The 15285-nt window shown below is 43.5% G+C and overlaps 1 protein-coding gene across 50 annotated transcripts in view; it reads left to right on the plus strand.

The window, feature by feature from the left end:
• RIMS1 (regulating synaptic membrane exocytosis 1) overlaps positions 1 to 15285 on the plus strand; it is a 418194-nt gene that overhangs the window by 358819 nt on the left and 44090 nt on the right. For 25 of the 50 annotated variants that reach the window (XM_070244805.1, XM_070244806.1, XM_023625170.2 and 22 more), the window contains one exon: positions 3511 to 3746. The exons of 15 other annotated variants lie outside the window; for them this stretch is intronic. In XM_070244805.1, the coding sequence (XP_070100906.1) occupies positions 3511 to 3746 (236 nt within the window). The remainder of the gene's footprint in view (positions 1 to 3510; positions 3747 to 15285) is intronic. 10 more of the 50 variants (XM_023625163.2, XM_070244808.1, XM_023625175.2 and 7 more) reach the window with 1 other exon arrangement.

The following is a 15285-nucleotide window of genomic DNA, read 5'->3' on the forward strand; positions in this document are numbered from 1 at the left end:
TTTTTCTTAATGGGAAGGAGGCAGCCATTCCTCTGAGCCATTGGGTGAATGGGGTCGTTAGTGTGATGTGCGATCCTAGAGAGGGGGCAGTTTTTGGTTGGATTGGACGCCTTATCTTTGAGAGCCTCATCAGACTTATCCGAGCAGGGACGTCAGCTGAGAATCAGATACATAAATCTGGAGTTAAGAGCTGAGACAAGGCGGAGAAAAGCTGCTGAGATTTGCAGCACTCAGAAGTAGGTGAAGCTTGGGACCAGATGGGGCGTCCAGGGATTGTGCCCTGCGGGAGAGTACAGGTCCAGAGGCCGGGCTCTGACCAACTCCAGCAGTTAGTGATGAAGAAGATGAAGATCCTGCCTGGGAGGCACCAGGCGGGAAAGTCATGAGAACAGAGTATCTGCAAGGTCAGAAGAATCAAGTGCATTGTCACCTACGTGATGAACTGAGAGGTCAAAGGATGAGGGCTGAGAGGCGTCACTGGTGACTTGAGTGAGAGGCAGCTTTGGTGGGGCCGCAGGGGCGCGGCCAGATTCAGATGAGTTCATAAGAGAGTGGGAGGAGAGGACACACAGGCAGCTCTGTGTGTGTGAAGCTCTGAGCAGAGGGTTCAGCAGAAAGTCAGGGAGAAGCAGGGGCTGTCACGGAAGAACGGTGGCTGTGCTGGTTTACAGGTGGGTGGATCCCAGTCTGCCTGTGCACTGGGGGGTCTCATTCCCACCAATCGTGGGCTCACTCGGCGGGGGCCGGGGGCCTGTAGCAAGTGTGTGGTGTGTAAGGTGCATGCCGACCGAAAACATGGGAAGTTCAGTATGACCAGTGCAAAATACACAACAGAGGGCTGAGAGACCTGGAAAAGCTCTATAAAGCAGAGAGCCTTAACATGCGTCTTGAAGGGTTCAGGCCACCAAAATGACAGGAATAGGTGTCCAGGCAGGGGAAGCAGGACAAATAAAAGGCTAAGAAACAGGAGGGTAGAAAACATTTGTGCTGAAACGTGACCTTCACATCGATTTAATTAATCTGGCTGAGCAGACCCCTGACCCTGTGCCCTCCGTTAGGTGACAGAAGAATTGAAAAATGCCTTAACATCTTCTCAATCAACATGGTGTTCTGGGTTCTTTAGGAAGCTATGCACTGTCCTCAGACCCACTAAGAATGCTTTTAAGCTTCTAAACAAAGTATTTTATTTTGGGAGGAAAAATTGTATGATATTTATTCACAAAATCACTTTTACCATAACTTCTTGACTCACCCCCCTAAAATGGTAATCACTATACACATACACATATATCCTTAAATCTTTTTCAGAATTTTTGTCAACCTTGTAGATCATTTCATTGCTGTAATAAAATATCCATGGAAAATTTTTTGAATCTTCCTAGCTCATCTTGAATACATTTTCATGATAGAAATTTTAGAAAGCATTTTTCTGTTCTTTTAAACTTCTCTATAACCTAAAGAACATTGTCCAAAATTTCACAATAGTGGTTTTTTGTGGAATGATTTTTAAAATACAAATTGAGAGTTGTGATAGAAGTCCATTTTCATGGGCATAATGGGGAGAAAAAAGGTACATGTTAGTTTATCCATACTTCCCTGTGAAGGTAAAATTGAAATCGTGAGAAGAGAGTTTACAATGACCACTGTGGGGAGTGTGCTGAAGAGAATGATGAGAGATGGAACTGCCGATTTCTCAGTCACAGGTGTTTGGTTGAAGATGGATATTACGACTGTGAAATTGACCAAATCCTGACATTTCTGTACATCCTTCATCAGAATTCTGCAAGTAAAATCGTGGTAAAGCAGACAGTAAGAGTAGACTTAAGGCAGGTGACAGGTTTAGGTAATGCATTCAAATAAATTGGTGAAGACACAGAAAAACTGACCATAGTATTTATCAGGAGAGAAGGTTTGCTGGAGTTGGGTGTATAAACCCACAGGAATCAGTTTTTGACTGGTCATATGTAATACTGTCCTCATTAATCTCTTGAAAAAGAGACTGTGTTAAATGCATAGCAAAATTATCAGATTTGCAAAAGGCCGTTAAAACTTTGAGTTCATGTGGAATAAAATGAAAGAATGTGAATCTCTTATTATTGTATTGTCAGAAGAATTTTAATGTGGACCAATTCCAGAAATGCAGCTAGGGATTCAAAACTCTAAATTATCCCAGAGGTCTCTGTTTGCAGTTCCTGATTCATGAAGGGATCTAAGGTCCAAGCAATCTTGTCTCTTTTTCATGCTTCCAAGCCCCCCACAATCTTGCCCTCCCACCTTTCTGGACTCACCCCACATGAATTTCCCTTTCTACTGAAACTCTCATTATAAATGTGGCCACGTGTTGCATGATCCCTACTTTCTGTTTTATCATTTCTGTCATGTTGGGATTTATTCCAGCTGGCGCATTGTGTCATCCCTGTTAAAAGAAGCTATATTAGGTCATGTATTTTGTATTTCAAAACAAGAAACAGACCATCAAGATGGTGGTGAGGGTCATGTAATCCAATTTCTACAAATATTTTGAAGAGACATCAAATTAAGAGGATCATTTCAGATATATCAAACTGCTCTTTATTGGACCACAAAGGGCTTTTCTCGATGGATGACATGGCTGCGTGTCAATGTAGCGTGAAGACCGGGGACCCTCACAGCCCGCTCCCCACTTGCCTGCCCACTGCTCCCCCCTCACAGACGTGCACTTATTTTGGCAAATAGGGAGGATTCTGTTTCCCATTGACCTTTCTTGGTGCCTGAGATTCTCAACGATAACGTGCTCGTTTGGGAGAGAAATACGATGATCTATTCAGATGAAGTAGTACAATCTGGGAACACAGACAGGTTTTTGATAGGAAAGAACAAAGAAAGGAACGTTTCAACCTAGAGCATGAGTTTGAAGCCCTGAAAGAGGAAAATGAGGTGGAGTTTGCGTGGAGGGGAAGGTGACCAGAGGACAAGGAAGGAGCCAAATGCATTTTTCGCCTCATTAGCGTCTTTCCTAGACTCATCAAGTCTCACGTAGCAAAAGAGATGTCTGCCAGTTGGAATTCCAAAGGAAAACTGGAACAAATAATGTTTTCATTTTTAAACCTCTTCATGTAGCAAATTCAGAGTGTCAATTTTTGGCAATACTTTTCTCCTCGGGAACGTATATGAACTTTTCTTATTGATTTAAATATTTTAGTTGTTCTCTGAGGGTAACATAGTAACTATTTACAGAATTGATCTGTCACGTTTACCTCCCCACAGATAGCATTGGTTGTGTTCCTTTTTATTGTCTTTAAAAAGCTTTTCAGTTACTCTGTGTTGAAATAATATTGTTTTAAGGTACATCTAGATAGAACATATTTAGGGATGTGATCTTAAAGTATTTATAGCTATATGAATGCTACTCAACTGGCTTTTCCCCCTAAAAATTTGCCTGGATGATTTCACAGTAAATTAGATTTAGGATTCTAATTATGCTGACCTGTAATTTATGGATGCATATATGTTTTTACTTTGTAAATATAGTTCATTTACCCCTAAAATGCAAGGCAGACGGATGGGGACTTCAGGAAGAGCCATCACGAAGAGCACCAGTGTGAGTGGAGAGATGTACACACTGGAGCATAATGACGGCAGCCAGTCGGACACGGCTGTGGGTACCGTTGGAGCAGGTGGAAAGAAGAGGAGATCCAGCCTGAGTGCCAAGGTGGTTGCCATAGTGTCTCGAAGGAGCAGAAGCACATCCCAGCTAAGCCAGACAGGTGAGTGACGCGAACCCCACGTACACGTGTCAGGTTCCTGCTGGAGCGACGGGAGCCGGTCTCCACGCCATGGGTGTGACGGGATTGTCCAGTGTACGGATTCTGCTTTGCAAAGGAAGTTTGTTTTTCCGTCTCTGGAAATCTGTTATTTGTATGGGTTTATTTATTTTTCCTGTACAGCTGTCTAATAAGGTATCACTTGTCAATCTATAAGGTGGTCATGTATTTTCCTTTAAGTGAGAAAACATTAAAGCCATGTTTACAAATATGCAAGGAAATGCAAAGAAGTATTAAAGATCCAAATTGATTTAAATGCAAGAAAAGCAACAGGATTCTTCTTTCAAAATGTTCCATAATACAATCACTTATAATTTAGGCTGTCTCTGTACTTTTATAGAAAAGAAGGTCAGTTGTGCAACTTGAAATATACTATTAAACGCACTGTATGAATGGAATAATTGAACTGTAATTGTTATATTTTCAATGCAAGTCAAAACCCAGGAGTTATTTTTACTCTAGAAAAATGGGTCAATGGATTTGTGCAAAGAATAATGTTTTAATACAAATCGGAGTTTCGCATTTTTTACACTGCTTATAAATCTTAAAAGCTTTATGCCCTCAGGTATACAGGAAAAAAGCAAAGACAGAGGGAGGATGGTTATTTCTGTATTATAAAATATAAAAGCTGCCTAAACTTATATAATATTTGAACAGACATATTAGGTAATTCATTACTGTGCTCAGTGCTGTGGGCACCAGAGGTAAGTGAAATACTGAACTGACTTCACTCATCGGCGCCTGTTTCTCCCATTGTCACCCTCAGTTCTGTTTTTATGTTCCTTAACGGCAAAAGTCTTGTCTCAAAATTTACTTCTACCAAAAAATGTTCATGAACTCCTTTGGTCAACTTGGCATCCTGGAAACTACCTGTTTTTAATTATGCATCCTACTGGACAAATTGTCAAATAAATTAGAGGCTGGAAATTCTGAGCCATTAAGAAATTGACGCAGTGTGTACAGCTTTTTATCTAAACAGAGGTTTATCTTTCTGAAAATATAGTATTAGAAGGAACCTAAGTTAGCCAGCATCCCCGTGATGGGTCTGTCTCCCCACTGTCGGGGTGAGACGAGCTGTTTTCTGTGAAGGAGAATCTCGCCTGTCTGCCTTAGGGTCGGGTTCTTCCTGAGGCCAGGAGGCGTTGTTCCCAGTTTGGTTCTGTGTTTGACGGTGGTGTTCTTGGTTTTTAGTGTTGATGCGATGGTGCTTTACAGCGTGGGTGTGGGTGTGGGTGAGGCTTTCACCGCCCGATTTCGGGACACTTCATCCCTTGGGTGGGATGGAAATGTCCCTTGATGTCTCTTCAGGGAGCAGTGCTCCCTGTGGGAGAGACTCCAGGTGAGGAGACGGCTGTCTTTGTCCCCAACTTGCCACTTCTCGCTCTTCTTGTTTTTCCCTATAGTTAGTTCCCTCTCTGTTGTTCGCCAGTGAGGAGAATTCCATTTTGTTAGAATAAAACAGAGTAATAATTTTACGTGGGAGCTGTACTTGTGGCCCTGCTTTGCAGGTAATAGGTTCAAATGACTGTCTCTGAAACGCTCGGCCCCTTTGCTTTGTGAACTTAAATTTTATCCCGGTGACAGTCACTGTTGAGTTTCACATGGTGTCTGCCTTCCCGGAAGTTGAGTTAATAACTTTTGTGGAAACTCTAGTTAGGGGTTAGGTTGCCGTGTGTGGGAGCAAAAGAGCATTGGATTTCAACGCGAGGATAAGGAAATCGTTCTGTCCCAAAGTGGCTCAGTGAGTAACCGTGGCGTCATCTTCCCAGGACGCACTTGACTTGTGTGGGGGGTGGGTTGGCCCGGATGTCCCCCCGTGAACTTAGCCAGGTGTGAACTTTTACGTTTCTCTTTCTACATCATAATTTCACCTTGATTTGGTAACATGGCCTCATTCTTCTTGATCTTTCTAAGGCAGATGACAAATGGTGACAAACCTCAGGAACCACTCTGTCTCAGTGCACGGCTGTTGTTGCTCCCTTTTCTGTCTTCTATGAGTGACATTTTTTCCTCTCTCAATGATTATATTTCCTCTCTCCAATGAAGATTTGTCAACATTTAGAATTCTCATTCTAAGAAATTTATTTTTTGTTGCTTCAGCTCATGCATATGACCATCAGATCTGTGTTTCCAGATTCCTCCTCTCACAAGAAATATTCTTTAATTATAATTTAAGAAAGCTCCTCCTGGATGCCCCACTGTAAACAAGCTCAGTATGTCCCCATATCTGAATTTCCAGCCCTGCCTTTCGGTGATACCACAGTCTTTATAGTTACAAACCCTTAAAATAGTTTTCTCGTTTTTTAATTTTCCCTAAACTTTCTCTTTCCCAGACCTATAATCCCAGAAATCCCTATCTGGAATTTATCCAATTTTAAGAAACACTAGAATAATTGATTTGAATGTTTTTGTTACACAATAAAACCATTAATCTCAGACTGTAAGGCATAAAATAATTTTGTGGAAATTATTAGAAGGCTAATAATTTTGTGGAAAAGGGAAGGAAAAATACAGGGAGAAAGCACAAATATATATTTCATAAATTGTCCCAACCCATGAACATGGTTTGGTTAAAGCAAAAGTGTATGAAAGGGCTTGTAGTGGGAAACACATTTAGAAAAGAGGATGGGGCCAGGACTTAAGGCCCTTTAAGGGGCTTTGCTCACTGATGGAGAACGTCTAACCAGGAGAAGAGAAGAAAGCAAGCTGTGCTCCTGGAAGCTTAACTGGAGCAGGTGTCCAAAGTCAGCGAGGAAGTGAGGAGGCCAGTGGATGAGACGAAAAATTAGGATGTGGCGAGGTAGAGACATAGCTCTGGAAATGGGAAGGAAAGAGCTTAATCAGAAAAAAGAGTGACCTGAAGGTGGAATCAGCAGAAGACAAGGTGAACCGTCCACATTCAGGAATAACTGGTGAGAGAAGATGGGAGGGTGTGGAGGAGAGGAGAGCAGGGTCCAGAAAAGGAGTGGGAGAGCAGAGAGGAGGAGACACAGAGGTCCCAGGGAAGACACAGTGTTGTAGGGAGGCTGGGTAATCCTACAGAAAGGTCGAAGAAGCTAGGGAATGAGACTAGACCAATGGACGTGGGGACTGAGGGGTTGTTCCTGGCCCAAGTTAGAGTAGACTAGTGAGCAGGGTGACGACAGAGTGTGTCCAGTGTGGGGAGCATTCAGCACGAGTGGAGCCCCTTCCTCTCTGCTTTGTTGTTCCTTTCAGCTCTCTCTCTGTAACCACCGTCTCTTCCGCCTCCACTTCACCCTCTCTCCTGACCTGGACTTGAGATGAGGCCCTTGTCACGGGTGGGATGAGCTAGAACAGCAGAGACATGGGTGCGGGCTCAAGGGCCTGTCCCTCGACAGTGGGGAGAGTGAGGCTGCCCCACCACCCTAAAGCCTGTGCAGCTGGTGGGGCTGGGGCTGGAGGGAGGGTAAAGACAGGCAGTTACTGTGAACGTCTATCCAGGAAGCTTTAGGAAGGAAGGAGATCAAGAGTAAACAATCTTCCTCTCATTCATTCTACCAGCGTTTATTAAGGATTGTTCAGGTACCAACTCTGTAATTGAGGGGCTGCTAGAAGTAAGGAGCGGGTGTGAGTGCCTCTCAGAATAAAGGGGCCCTGAGCATTTTTCCAGGATGAGCTGTGGAAGGAGCACCTGCAGATGAAGAGATGGAAAGACACAAGATGAAGAATATCAACTAATGGAGCAAAGTCCCAGAGAACAGAGGGGATGATTCAAGGACACAAGGTTATTCCTGGAGAGACGGGAAGATGGCTCTTTCCCTGAGTCTGATAGAAAAGAGGAAATGTTTGAAATCCAGAGGGATGTTGCAGTGGGAATACTGAGAGCCAAAGGAGCTTAAGTCAGAGGCCTTGGGTCTCCTCAGTGCGCAGGAGGCAAAGCAAGTGGAGGGAGTGAGGAGACAGGGCGGGGAGAAGTCAGAAGTCAGTTGGTACCAGAGAAAGCACCGCTGAGCAGCGCTGGGCTTCCATTGGGTTTGGGCCATGCACAGTCTCTGAAAGGTGACCTTAAAGACATTCACTGGGGTCAGGGTCACGCTTGCAGGTGTCAAGTTCATACGAGCTGTTCTTGTGTCTCTCATGACTGTCACCCTGCCTTTGTGCATCTCCAGTGTCCTCGCCAGCATTTCTGAGATCATCTCAAGACCCTTTGAGATCATCTTGCCCATCTTCAGGGTTCCGAGATAAAATCTGATTGATCTTCATTCTCGAAGTTCACCTGCTTGGGCTGCCATTCGTGACTTTGACTCTTTCCACTGTGACATTAGTCTCGTTGGGGAGAATTGAAGCTCTGCCCTCTCTCCCTCATCTGTTGGTATCACCTCTTCCCAAGGTGATAAGCAGATCTTTTTCTTATTCTTCCTCAGAATATGCATCTAAAAGATTGTTTTCTTTTCTTTGGTAATTTATCTCAATGAAATTAATTATTTCATTATAATCATAGGAATGAAACATTTCAGAAGGTTTGCAATAGAGTTGAAAACCAGATAGGGTTTGTTATCCTACATGATTATATAGGAAAAAAATACAAGTATTCTAAGAAGTTTTCAATAGATTTATAGATGGTTAATTTCAAAATAGTTTAAGAAGAGTTAATGAATTTCCAAGGCACAGCTAATTTCTCAAGATGAAATCATAGAAGAAACTAACAAAATTTCCCTGTCCCACTCTCAAGAAAAGACTAACATAGAGTGAGAAAACAATAACTCTAACCTCTTGCACCTAAAGGGATGGTGCTGAATAAGCTAATTAAGCTAATTTCACCGCGAGTTCAAGGCCTTACCATAAAATCCACATGATTCTTAAACAACAATCATGCCAAGAAAATGTCCAAGGTATTCAATCCCCTTCTGCTAATCTTTTTCCAGTTTTCTTCCCAAAAGGCACACAGGCAAAGCAAGTCATGAGATCAGTCGAGTGAGCGCCAGCTTGCGCCTCCCAGCTTGCTGACCTTGGGACAATAAGTGAGGGACTTCCATTTGCCCCAGGACTTACTTTTTTCTCCTTCCAGCCAATTGCATTGACCAGAATATTCTGTCTCGTGCTGCTTTGTGAAGACTCTTCACCATTTCCTTAACAAAAGTAAGTTGTAGTTGTGGGGAAGGAAGCCTGGGTGACCTCCTTGCATGTTCCAAGAAAGTCTTCTTGTCTCTGCCGATTACTAACAATGGAAGCAAAACTTCTCACAAAGGATGGGCGCCCCCTAAAAGTTTCAGAAAGTGAAAGCTCTTGTGGATCTAAGTCTTGCTGAAATCCAAGCTTCTTGTCCGTGCCTCATTTATTTGGTTCATTTAACAGCACGAGAGAAACATTCTGAGGAATGTAATGTTTCATGTTCCTTGTTTCCTGAGAGCAAAATCATGGTGCCAGCAATGATTCTCAAGTCTGCAAAACCGTCAGATGAATGTAAGCATGGGCCCTTGTATTTACTGATCTGTCGGCCTCAGGAATTCACCACTGTTAGTAGAGATTCAATTCAGCCATAGTAACTCGTCTTCTGAAGAGATGCCCTAATAAGGATTAGTATTTTCAAACATACGCCAGCTGCTCTATTTTTGTTCTTTTCCTTGCTCTGAACTATAAATTTCAAGTGTGGCTAATATGTAGATACACCTTTAGATTGGTTTGGCAGAAGAAATATTTGAGTGTAATTACTTTTTTATAATAAATTTGTATTTTAGGATTTAGAGGAGGAAAGGAAACTAACATTTATTAATGTGTCTTCAAGGCACAGTACCAAGCGCTCAATAATTATATACAGTGATAATTATTGTTAACTGTACTAAGATAATTCTTAAGCATGAGATCAGTGTCAGGATGGGTGTTATAAAATATTTCAGGTAGCTCAAATGCAAAGACAAATGTGTCTAATTATTTTTACAGCAGATGACCAGTTTCAATGCGTCTTCATTTAATGCAGAATGGTTTTATATAGAGATTTTTTTGTTGATTTATTTTACTAATGTCTTTCAGATTTTTAAACATAGAAAAGCAAAAAGAAGATATATAAAACTCCTGCAAAGCACCACCAACTACAAAGTCACTGTGAAAATATTACTATATCATTAGCTAGTTTTTTATGTATTTGTGTTATTAATATTGATAAAATCACCAGCAATGATAGCTATTATATGTTGAGTAATTAACACGTGCCACCTGGTGTTTTAACTGCTTTTGTGTATTCATTTCTCCAGTCCTCAGAACACGGCCACAAGGTGCAATTGTTATTCCCATTTGGCAGGTTCCCCGACTCGCTGGAGGCCACACAGCTCTCAGAGGTTGCAGTAGAGCCTGTGCTCTCAGTCACCTCACTGTGACCCCCTCCAGCTGCACGTGCACACAGCGAGGTGCCGGCTCTCTGCCGCTTTTTTAAAGCAATCATAGGTTCTCGACATTTCACTTTGTTCTATAATACTGCCTTTTTTCACTAAAGAAAAGTGTATTTAGGAAGACAACTTAGGGCCCCATTGCAGAAGGCCTGTCCAGGGCGGGCGAGGAATAGCTGGACGAGTCTGCAAGATGGCACAGTCCTGTGTACGCTGGAGTCTGGGCAGTGGGAGGAGGGGTGTCGGAGCTGAGACTGCGTGGTGTTGCCCTCACTGAGTGGGCCCTGGGGTGGGACATGCTTTGTCACTTCTGGCCATGTGGAGGTTGGGACAGTCAATGGGAAAGATTTTGGGCAGTTGAGGGTCATCAGAAATGACCCCTGTGGTCAATTAATCTGCCTGGAAAGAAGTATAGAATATAAAGGAAGGCGGTCTGGAAGACTCTTGAAGAAAACAGAAGTGTGAGGCCTATTTGAGCCTCAGTTTCCCCAGCTATAAACTGGAATAATAAATGGTACCCACCTCAGAAGAATAACGATCTGCAGAGAGAGACTCAGTTCTCTGCGCACTCGCCCCCTTCACCCTCTGCCCAGCCTGCCCTCCCTGACTCCGGTCAGCACACTCCAGCTCAAAGCCTGTTTCCTACAGCTCACAAGCTAAGAATTATTCTTACCTTTTTTCATATGGTTGTAAATAATCACAATATTTAGTGACGTGAAAATTATATGAAATTCCATTTTGGTGCCCATAAAGACCATTTTTAAAATTTATTTATTTATTTATTTTTGAGGAAGATTAACCCTGAGCTAACATCTGCTGTCAATCCTCCTCTTTTTGCTGAGGAAGACTGGCCCTGAGCTAACATCCGTGCCCATCTTCCTCTGCTTTATATGTGGGACGCCTGCCACAGCATGGCTTGCCAAGTGGTGCCATGTCCACACCCGGGATCAGAACCAGTGTACCCCGGGCCGCCAAATTGGAACGTGCACACTTAATCGCTGCGCCACTGGGCCAGCCCCCCATAGAGACCGTTTTATTGAAGGGCAGCCGTGCTCGTTCATTTATGTGGAGTCCGTGGCAGCTTTCGTGCTGCAAACGCCGAGACCTTGTGGCCCATGAAGCTGAAAATACTCACTGTCTTGTCCTGTAAGGAGAAAGTTTCCTGACCTCTCCTCCAGGCCAGGAACTTAGTGCCCGTCCTGCAGGATGCAGCGGGAGACAATGCAGAACGGGGGTCGTTTGTGGTCCCCAGACACACTCTGCTTCTCAGAGTCAGGAGTTCTTTACACGACTACCCTGACTTTACATTTTTTTCCCCTTATTCCTGCTGTGTTTGTACTTATACCCAGTACCCATTGGTATCATCTTCCTTTAGAGACAATGATTCTCCAGAATGCCGGTTACCCCACAAAGACGAGCATCTTCAGATCTCAGCCTCACCCTCGAGGTTGATCCCTGCCTTAGCTGCTTACCTGAAGTGGTGGAGGCCCATCCCCTGCTCCCCGCCGCCCCCTCCTCCCTACTGTCCCCAGTTGGGAGCTCAGGGTCTGTGTCTGTCCCATCACCCATGGTCTGTCCCAGCAGTTGGCACATGGCCGCACTGGGCACACGGGGATTTCCCTGAATCAGTGAGACCTTTGAAAGGGTTTTTCCGTGTTCTGTCTCTTGCCTCATGAGCCACTCTGTCCTCCTCACACTCCAGTCTGAATTCTGCCCTTCCAGGCCCCAAGCTGTTCTTGCTGAGGCCACGGAAAGTCCCTAGGCACGAATCTGATGTGAATAAAATTTAACTTACAGTATAGACCACAGGTCTTGTGCCGATATGAAACCAAGGAGGTGTGCATAAAAGAAAACGTCGGTAAGAGATGTCTACTTTGTGTTTGACGTGACCGATGCCTGTGTGTTCCCGTCTCACGTGTGTCCCCTCGTTCCTGGCAGTGCTCCAGCCAGACTTACCTTCCTTGGGTTCGGAAGGCACACCTTCAGACTTCTTTCTTTGCGCCTTTACAGGTGCTAAACCCTCCAACTGGAAGGTTCTTGATCTCTCATCCTGCCTGTCAAAATCCTCTTGTCACTCAAGCCTACCCAAATTCCAGCTTCTGTCAGGGCTGAAAGTGATCCTTGAACCCCTGTGAGGCTTTGCTGGTCCTCACGCAGTGCTGTGAAATCCCACTCTGGCCATCAGTGTCGGTAGCGCTCTGGGCACAGATGCACTGCGAGTCACTCAGGGGCGGCTGGTCCTGACACAAGTAGTACCCTCAGGGCAGCGGGTCTTGGGAGACGTCCACGGGCGGGCAAGGACGATGCTCAGCCAGAACGTCCCGCGCAGGTGGTCGTTAAATGATCACATTGTGGTATTTCCTTTAACATCGTGACACGCTGTTCTTAGTGGGTAAATTTAAAGGGAATTTTTCTTCTGTGTTGGGTTTTGTTATTTTTAGGAAATGAATACATCTCATTTTTTCAATTTTAACAAGAACTGATTTTTCTATTATTTCTCTACCTCCCTTCCCTTTCTTTTCTTTGCTTTCATGTCACTGCAAAAGCTCCTGGATGTTTTACTGGATAATTCCACCTTCTTGCTTTTCAGTTTTAACTCTTTTATAAACAACAGTAAATGACTATCATTTTAAGGTTTTGAGACAGTGAACAAACTACTGCAATGATAACTTCTTTACCATCACAGCAAAAGCCAAATAAGGTAACATTTTATTAGAAAATTACTACTGAAAGATAACAGTTTGTGTTGATAATGATAAAGATATTGCAGCTTTTGAAGGGCCGGCCCCATGGCCGAGTGGTTAAGTTCGCATGCTTGGCTTCAGTAGCCTGGGGTTCACCAGTTCAGATTCTGGGCACGGATATGTCACCACTCCTCAGGCCATGCTGAGGCGGCCCCCAACATGCCACAACTAGAAGGACCTACAATTAGAATATACAACTATGTACTAGCGTTTTGGGGAGAAGAAGAAGAAAAGAAGAGGAAGATTGGCAACAGATGTCAGCTCAGGGCCAATCTTCCTCACCAAAAAAAGAATTAGAGAAAAGCTACTGCAGTTTTCCACAGCCTCTTACATGTGTCACTTCATTTAATAAAGGTCTGGCAGTTACTCTTGTGAAAATACTTAGGTAAGAAATGCAAAAATGCCAAGCACTTTTGGAAATGTGTCTTTTGTTAGGGACAGAGAGCGAGGCCCCCTGTGTAGACTGGATCTACCACAGCTGCTACACAAGTCGGCGGGTGGATTCTTAGGTAGAAAATAAAACTCTGCCGTCGGGCAGGCACATCGTGGTGCTTATTACAGAGCCACTTGCAGCATAAAGATTCTTCTCTTGACCTGAAGAATGCGGTGCGCACACTGGTTCCTCGTGGTTCTCATGACCCGTCATGGACGCCATGATCCAGGACTGACAGTCAGCATCCAGACCCAGCTCAGCCCCAGGACACTTTTGTAGATGGAAATACCACATTCCATAGGTCTTAATTTGAAACTATCAAATAGTAAATAATCACATTATACCTACAAAAGTTTCAAATGAAAAAGATAAATTATAGGTAATAAATTTATATTTGTAAATAAACATGTGGTTGCATAGAAACACTTGCTACTATCTAATGAAGTAGAAATGTATTGATTGGGAAATATAAGCAAAGCAAGTAACATCTTAATTTAACGCTTCTATCACTCTGAATTTGAAAGTGCAAGAAAGAATCTTTGATCTGTCTGCCTGCACTATGGAAACTGAAAATAGATGCAAAGCCTCTAATGAGGGAGATTCTCGAAAGGAAAGCCCACTAATTAGAAATTCATGGGAAAATACATCCAAGAGATTGTTAATCGACTCAGTGTGATTCACTGCTGCTAAAAAGGCCAATTTCTATTTACAACTTCTACCTCAGTAAAATTCACCCCGACGATTATTCAGTTGTTTTTAAAAAGGAAAGAAACAGAAGATAGTTTAAGAAAGATTACATAAAATTTCATGGAGATTCTGTGATCTTCAAATCATGGAGAAAACAATGCCAGATGATGTATTTGTTAGAGATTATTGAGAAGGTTGATGTGGATAGCAAGATCAGAGTAGGAAAATTTTACCTTCAAAGTAAAAACTCCCAACTCAGTTCTTTGGCTTTCTATACTGCTTAATAATAACTCTGTCTTCTCATGGGTCATTATTGTCTCAAAGACTCAAAAGCATTATATTTTCGTGGGGAAAAACCATCCACTTCATAAGTCATGTAATCAATTTTGAAAATCTAATCTAAATTTTGTGTCCAGAAACACGAAGGAAAAAAGCTGAATTAAAATATTTTAATGTTGCATCAAATGCATTGACCAGGAAGATCCAGCATATTTTTCTCCACAGATGCTCGAATTTGGTCTAAGAGCAATTGTGAGTGTAGATTTTCCTTTCCGCGGGTGCGTGGCCTGGGCTGTGGTCCCCTGGAGGGAGTGCTGAGTCGCGGTTTTCCTGTCAGAGGCTTCTGCAGGTGCTGGAGGCAGGTGCAGGTCTCCTCAGGACTCCGCAGGTGCCTCCTGCGCCTTCTGCATGTCCTGCCCTCCCTGGCCCGGGTTGCATGAACTGACAACTCGTGCACACGTGCTGCCCTGCAGACGGCTTTGTGACGTGGTTCAAAGTGGTGCCCGTTGTCCGTTCGGTTCTGCTTTTACGTTTCCACAGTCGTCACTCGCTGCACACTCTTCAAGGCCTCTGCGAGAGCCTGTGCCTGGGGAGCTCCCCTGAGCGCCCTTCAGAGAGGAGAGCAGAGGGCGCTCCCCACCCAGGCTGTCCACGAGCTCATTGCACCACCAGCAAGGGCTCCTTCTTTTTAGGGGAATTTACGGTTTCTCAGAGCCTTTCGTGCTCACCGTCTCATGAGTGCAAACTTACTGAAAGCTTTAAAATGACAGCCTGATCAGTTAGGAAAGATCAGGGTGTGTTAACTGAGAAAGGATGCCTGAAAAATAAGTCTTAAAGTTAAATATTACATAAATATATGTTCTGTATTCCTTGAGGTTTCCATAAAATTTGACACGTTATTAATAACTTTCCTTCCTTTCTCTCTTAAGAGTAATTGTGAGACTTAAATACAATTGTAAGGCTCCTGAATCCTCCAAATTTTACATATCAAGTGA

This window comes from Equus caballus, chromosome 20, assembly GCF_041296265.1.
Source record: "Equus caballus isolate H_3958 breed thoroughbred chromosome 20, TB-T2T, whole genome shotgun sequence".
Taxonomy (NCBI): domain Eukaryota; kingdom Metazoa; phylum Chordata; class Mammalia; order Perissodactyla; family Equidae; genus Equus; species Equus caballus.